Source organism: Odocoileus virginianus, chromosome 18, assembly GCF_023699985.2.
Source record: "Odocoileus virginianus isolate 20LAN1187 ecotype Illinois chromosome 18, Ovbor_1.2, whole genome shotgun sequence".
In the NCBI taxonomy this organism is placed as follows: Eukaryota; Metazoa; Chordata; class Mammalia; order Artiodactyla; family Cervidae; genus Odocoileus; species Odocoileus virginianus.
Genome location: NC_069691.1, coordinates 6,335,176 through 6,342,067, shown reverse-complemented (window position 1 = coordinate 6,342,067; position 6,892 = coordinate 6,335,176). Strand labels below are relative to the sequence as shown.

Genomic DNA, 6,892 nt, shown 5'->3' with positions numbered 1-6,892 from the left:
AAGGAGACATTTAAACTTTCAAAAACAAAAACCATAAGGTGTGTTTCCTCTTCACACATCTAGCCTCTAGTGTGGTTAGAGTGGTGCAGGGTAGAGAGACATAGAGAAGTAAGGATGAGTTGCCCCGTCTCTCCCTCCTCTGGACCTTAGTTCTCCCTGGACTGTCACTCCTTACACTCAAAGCAGATTTCAGAAGTCAGCACATTGGTCATAATGTATTCCTAGCTCCACAACCCAGTCACTGGGACCCAGAAAATTTTGCAACCTTAAGTCTGCCTCAACACATCATGACTCATATATATCAATGAGTAAAGACACATAAACAGTAGTAGATTAACAAGAATGAGTTTTTACTTATATATAAATTACATATATACATATTTGCACATAAAGCTGGGAAAGATAAGGGTCCATTGAGGCAAATGGGTAGGGGGAGAGGACGCAGCTAAAGACAGCAGTAGAACTTGCCAGTTCCAAGTGTAGGGAACATAGCCAGAAGTTTGGGTCGGCCAAGTTTACAGTCAAACCAGGGATGGCATAGTGGATGATACATGCAGGTTATTTTCCATCTTCCAGATGGGACTTCTCAATTCTGGTGTGTAGTTCTGAACTGGGTTCATATGCTTCTCACCCTGCAACACACACACCCACATTCCTCACCCATGCACATACCACACACACCTACTCGTGCACACCGCTGAGAGTGTGGTCCTTTGGCTCACTGGAGGAAGAAAGCAGGTTAACAGTTTCACTTAAATGGGCAGAGTCGTTTTCCAGCAAAGCCCGTTCATCGTTGCACAGAATCTGCGGAACAAGATACGCTCTTTATTTGTTGAGTTTCTTCACAGAAGAAAGAAGTGCTCCAGTGAAATCCTGGGCAGGTGATGAAAGTAACAGACCCAGAGCACAGACGCAGCTTCCCTGACCAGGAGCCGCTAAACACAACATTGTGCTCCTCCAAAGTCAGAGGTGTGCCCTGAGTTGGGGTCCCAGGAGTTCTGAGTACAGACGTTCCTCTCTAAATATATATGGTGCTATCCCCCATCGCACTACGTGGGTTTGGGCTGGGGAGGCCTGGGTGCTTTGTATGAATGGAACACCAGAAGTGTACCCAGTCACAGCGGGCGAGGTGCTGGCCCCCATCACCCGCTCTGTGCTTTGCAGATATGAGTTCCGAGCCCAGTGGCAGGTGCTGACACTGGGGCCTCCCATCCTAGATGAGATGTGGCTCCTTCCATGTGTTCACCTGCCGGGGTCCAGCCCCAGCAGGATCCAGGGGAACCATCAGGATGAACGGCGTCGGCGAATGAGAGAGAGAGTGAGACAAAGCTCGGGGCTAAGTCTGAAGTTTATTTTTGCACAGCTCCTTTATACCCTTAACAACATCTTTGGGGGAAGTGCATATCGCTTACACACAGGTCATCTCAAAACATTACAGCAACTTGACCTTCAACAGAAACTGGATGTCACCCACATACTTTTCGTTCACAAGAGTCTTTCTTATCATTTGGCCTTCAGGCCTGCTAACATTTTATGGCTTGCACCTGGTGTGACTTAAGCAACTTCAGTAGCCAACCCTGTTTTTCTTATAATTAATCTATTTTCTTTCTAATAAGCATCATCTCTATGGGAACTAGATAGGATGACATTCTTACAGAACAGAAATGCGAAGGGCTGCAAAAACAGCAGATATGGCACAAAACAGGCTCTTAGTCTAAAAGTCAACTACCTGCAAGAAGTCGCCAGCTAATCCCTATCTAAAGTATTTTCTATGAGGCACATTTGTGGCTATCATGTTTGTGGAGCTTTTCTCACCCCATGAAGGGGCCTATGCTTAATAGTTTCTTTTGTTAGCGTACTGTACTTAGGATGTTTAGAACAATCATGAGCATTTTGTGCAATGAGAGCACACATTTATCACACAAGCCAGAATGCCAGCAAAAGGGTTTGAACTGAAGCATTTCCTTCATCCCTGGCCCCTTCATAGGGTACCAGCGTCCAGGAGATTTATTTATTAGGGTTGTACGTTGGTCTTTATTCAGTGAAAGAAGAGCAGGAGAGCTCTTGGCAGGCAACACAAGAATCCTCAGCAGGGCAAACAAAAACAACAGCAGAACAAAGGGGGGAGGATACAGGGTGGTGTAGAGGCCGAGGCCAACCTGGAGGGTCTCTTATCCTAGATGGCCTTGCCTGTCAGGTGTTTTCCTCGTGACCTCGTCATGGATGGGGTCCTGGACAGCCTTGCCTGCCCGGTATTTTCTTCATGACCTCGTCACAGGCGGGACCTCCCATAACGGCTCCCGGCATTCACCCATGGTGTATTGGCCAGGTGGGTCCCAGTTGTACTGATGCGAAGTGTGGATACCAGGTCCTCCATTCCTGGGAATGATGATGTTCCCTCCTATACCCACCGCCACTTGGATCTTGGACACGTGGACCCCTTGTGTTTGGAAATAAGGTGGAACTTCTAGTGGGTTTCAAGCCAGGGGTGGGTCTCACACTTGCAAATCCAATGGATGCAGTGTTGTTCTGGTGAAAAGTTGAAATTGACTTGTCCCTTGACACAAATTTCCTCTTCATGGTGATGGGATTTGTAACTGTAGATTTTCTACACTCGTGTGGGTCCTGGGTGCAGTGATGGGAAGTGGTCACACCCCGACCTCTAACCATAAGGGTGGTGGTGTCCCTGCCGTGACTCTGCCACCTGGACTTGGCTCCAGGAGACCCCAGGCGTTTGGATTCAAATTGGAACCAGATATGTGCCCAGATGCTGGATGGTGGCTTGCTCTTGCTACTGCAGCAGGCATGCTGCGATGAGATGACCCCAAGGTGATCTGGCCACAGTAGGAACACAGGCGGTGCTGGGTGTCCCACACAGTTCTGTCCAAAAGTTAGGTGGGCCAGATGCTTCTGAATAAGTGAGGCCTAGGGCATTCACACCAACCCAAAACTCCCACCAGCCATAGAGGCTGCAGGTCCCATCCACAGTGGGCCTGATGTGGTACTAGCAGACAGCAAGCTACTGTCTCCAGTACTGGGCACTGTGGTATCCACTCCAAAACCAGAAGTAGCAGATACATCCCTGGGGAAAATACCTGAGCTGTAGACAAAGGCCGGCTGCATGTTGATGGTGGTGGTGGAAGACAGGGGATCTGGTAAACCTGAATCCATTATCCTTCCTCTGGGTAGCTGGACTGCAGAAGAGGTTAGCTTTTATCTTGTGCTAGGGCTAACGGGTTTCCCAGTGGAATAGACTTGTTAGGCTTCTTCCTATTGTTGGCCCCAGATGTGGGTTGGTGAGTTCTGGGTCCAAGCTTCTGGGTTTCAAGCTTCACTTGAAGCTGATGATCAACTGCACAGGTAAGTAAGTCGAGGCTTGGGTCCAGGCATTGCTGCCACTGGGTGCTGTGTTCTCAGAACCAGGAACAGCCATGTGATAGGAGTAGTGGTTCTGCTTGGAGTCAGAGGTAGACTGGAAAGTAAAGTCTGAGGAGGAGGTGCACCCATAGCATTGATGTCAAAGACTGGTTTGACATCTGTAGAGATGCTGACTGCTGAAGCCATAGGTGGGGGTTTGGGGAAAACAGGAGCTGGAGCCATAGGTGGGGGGCTGGGGGAGGCAGGACCTAAAGCCATAATTTGGGGACTGAGGGAAACAGCCAACGCCCTAGAGAGGGGGCCAGGGAAAACAGGACCAAAAGCTGTAGATGGGGGGCTAGGGGAGAGAGTGGACGGAACCCTAGATGGAGGGGTGGGGAAGACACTGGCTGGAGTCCTACATAGTGCGGCCGGGGAAGACAGGACCCAAGGCCGTAGATGGGGGACCAAGGGAGACACCAGCCGGAGTCCCAGGTGGGGGCCCAGGGAAGGCGGCAGCCTGATTCCCAGATGAGGGCCCGGGGAAGGCGGCAGCAGGAGCGCCAGATGAGGGCCCGGGGAAGGCGGCAGCCTGATTCCCAGATGAGGGCCCGGGGAAGGCGGCAGCCTGATACCCAGATGAGGGCCCGGGGAAGGCGGCAGCCTGAGGCCACCAGATGAGGGCCCGGGGAAGGCGGCAGCCTGATTCCCAGATGAGGGCCCAGGGAAGGCGGCAGCCTGATTCCCAGATGAGGGCCCGGGGAAGACGGCAGCCTGATTCCCAGATGAGGGCCCGGGGAAGGCGGCAGCCTGATTCCCAGATGAGGGCCCGGGGAAGGCGGCAGCAGGAGCGCCAGATGAGGGCCCGGGAAAAACAGAGGCTCTCTGCTGCCCATCAGTGGCTGCAAATGCGGGGTGAGGGTTGGTTTGGGAGTGAAAGGCATAGTTAAAAATTGAAGCGCGGCAGGAGACCATCGGCACAAATGGGCTGGTGGTGTCTGGTCTCCCTGCAGTGTGTGTCTGCTGCACCCCAGAACCTGGGGGAGACTGAAGAATTATAGCTTGTGAAGGGGGGGTAGTGTCCATGTCCGTGACGTCCTGATCTCTAGGAGACCGGACGGTTACGCTTGCAGATGCTGTAACTGTGGTGGCAGAAGGGACCACAGTGGAAGTGATGGGCTGCCCAGTTGGAGCAGGGGGAGCGATGGGACGGTCTGGAAGAGGGGTGAGTAAGGGAGGGGGAGAATCTACACACATGGGTGTTGGGGATTCACTTTTGTAGGAGGGTGGCTGGAAGGGGAGGGTTGGGGTGCTCAGAGGTGTGGAGAGGTCAGCAGTCAAAGGTGGTGTTGCTCTGACTGAACTCGGAGTGCCTGCATCCCCCTTGAGGGTAGTTCCCACAATGGGACTGAAAACTGAGGGACGTGAATCTGCAGGAATGGCAGAATGAGAGTCCACGGGGGCTGTGTGTCTTGCCACCCGATCCATATAAGGCGTCAGCCAAGGTGGAAGGCCAGCCAGATTGGGGAATCTGGAGGACAGGTCGGCCAAGTCAGTGGTGGTAGGAGGGACCTGCAATGTGGGACTAACCGGAGGCAGGGCGCCTGTGGTCCCTGGGGCAGGCGGGGCGGTGCTGCGGCGTCGTCGCATGGCCTTCCTTGCGTCCGTCAGCATTCTGTTCCGCTGACGGTCCATGTTTTGTTTCCGGGTGCACCGGGTTTTGGCGCGAGTCATGCCTGGAAGCTTCGGCGGCGGGGGAAGGTCACTGCGACCCCAGGGCAGCGGCAGCGGGGGCGGCAGTGGCGGCAGCAGTGGCGGCAGTGGCAGAGGAAGCGGCGGGGGCATCTTTCTCTTGCAGGGGCGCCGACTGCCGGCAGCTCCCAGGGGAGAAGAGCTTCTCCGCGGGGTGTCTGTAGGCGGCTCATGCTGCAGCGCCTTCCCGGACATCAGTGACTCTGGGGAGCCGGGTTGGTGGTCTTCACCCAGCACCACTTCTACTGGCCTCTCGGGCAGCAGGCTGCAGCACGGACTTGGGGCAGAGAGCACCGTGGCCAGGGGGCCGGGCTGCGAGGGAGGCCGGCCGTCTCCAGCAGTGCCGTCTGAGCAGATGGCGGGGCTTTGGGAGGAAGGCTTCGTCTGAGACACCTGCACTTTCTCACTGAAGTTGCCTCCTGGGTGCCCCGGAAGGAGGTTTGGAGGCTCGGGACTGCACTGGAGGGGCGGGAGGAGCCCGCCGGTCTCCTGGGGCCCAGGTGTCATTGTCATAGCCCCGCTGCGGTCCGGACTCATCTTTCCGTTGTCCTCTCCTTCGGCCTCTGTGTGACCTTCCTCCTCTGTCATGCCTTCCCTGCGGTCTTCCTGGACCATCGCCTTACTCTCCTTTGCGCAAGGAAGTGGGCGGTGACTGGTTGGTACCGGCCTCCCAGCCTTGGCTACCTGAAGAGGTAGCGCAGAGAGGGAACGCAGGAGAGTAGTTTTGCGCCCCAGTGGAGGAATTCTGATGGTTCTCGAAGGTCCGAACATCATGGAATTACGAGTGGACAGGACGGGCTGCTGCTTCGGCCCATAAAAGCCGGATGATGAGGGCACTCGATCCTGGTTGAGCAGCCTGCGACCAGGTTGTAAAGCAGGAGCTGGGGCGGCGGGGTGACCCCGGCCAGATGTGGTGGCACCCCGAGGGCGCAGAACCAGCGAGCGCCGGCCCCGCGGGCGCCGGCGGCGGAGCGCGGAAAGAAGTTTACAGAGTAAATTGCCCATATAGGACAGATTGCGTGTCAACTAACTCGAGAATAGAATGTGAAACTGGGAGAGCGTCTCCCTCGCTTCTTACTCCTCTCCTAGTCGTCCACGCACTGGAGGGAGGAGGACTCAGCCTGGCCTTTGTGACACGTCCATGGTGTACGCATCACAGAGACATTGTGCTGTGCGGGCACCTGGCAAACTCTGGGGCAAAGGGCGGGGCCCAGCGCATGACCCCTCCCGGACTCTCTAGCCCCTGAGACCTCCCACTGTGGGTGGCAGGTGTTTGGCACCAGATGGGCCACCATGCAGAGACTGTCCAGGGCCGTGGGGGCCGCCTCCTCCAGAGCTCATCCTATCTAGCACCTCATCATGCAGCCCCCTTGGTGCCTGCGTGTGTATCGGCCGGCCCTTCCCTGCCTGGGTCTCAGAGACCTGTGTAAAGCTGACTGCAGGAGCCACCCACCCTGCCGGGGGGCGGCCCAGCGCCTGTGGGGGCCTCCCCAGCTCCTCGGCGAGGCCAGGAGCCAGGAGCAGCTTCTCCGCTGCGGCTCCGCTGCCGTCATCGCCAGCCGGGATGCAGAGCCCTCACCTGGCCAGGTGCTGCACCCACCACATCCTTTCCCGGCAGGCGAGGCTCTTTCTTCACTTCTTTTCAGAAATTTGGTGCAACAGTTAAATCTTAGACTGTTCTTCAGTGTGTGCAGATGGTAATGGCTTAGCCAGGATGTGAACCAAACCTGCTCTGGGCTGTGGTGCCTCCCCGCCATCCATGCTTCACGTGTCACTGTTCTTT

General features: G+C 55.3%; 1 protein-coding gene across 1 annotated transcript; it reads right to left on the bottom strand.

Moving 5' to 3' along the window:
* Positions 1-3,348: 3,348 nt before the first annotated feature.
* NPAP1 (nuclear pore associated protein 1) lies at positions 3,349-6,114 on the bottom strand. Its single transcript, XM_020900337.2, has one exon. It carries the CDS (start codon positions 6,112-6,114, stop codon positions 3,349-3,351), a length of 2,766 nt encoding a protein of 921 aa, XP_020755996.2.
* Between the last annotated feature and the right edge of the window lie 778 nt (positions 6,115-6,892).

What these genes read in the sequence shown, in the direction of transcription:
- NPAP1 (XM_020900337.2), bottom strand. Translation starts at nt 6,114, where the DNA reads ATGGGCAATTTACTCTGTAAACTTCTTTCCGCGCTCCGCCGCCGGCGC.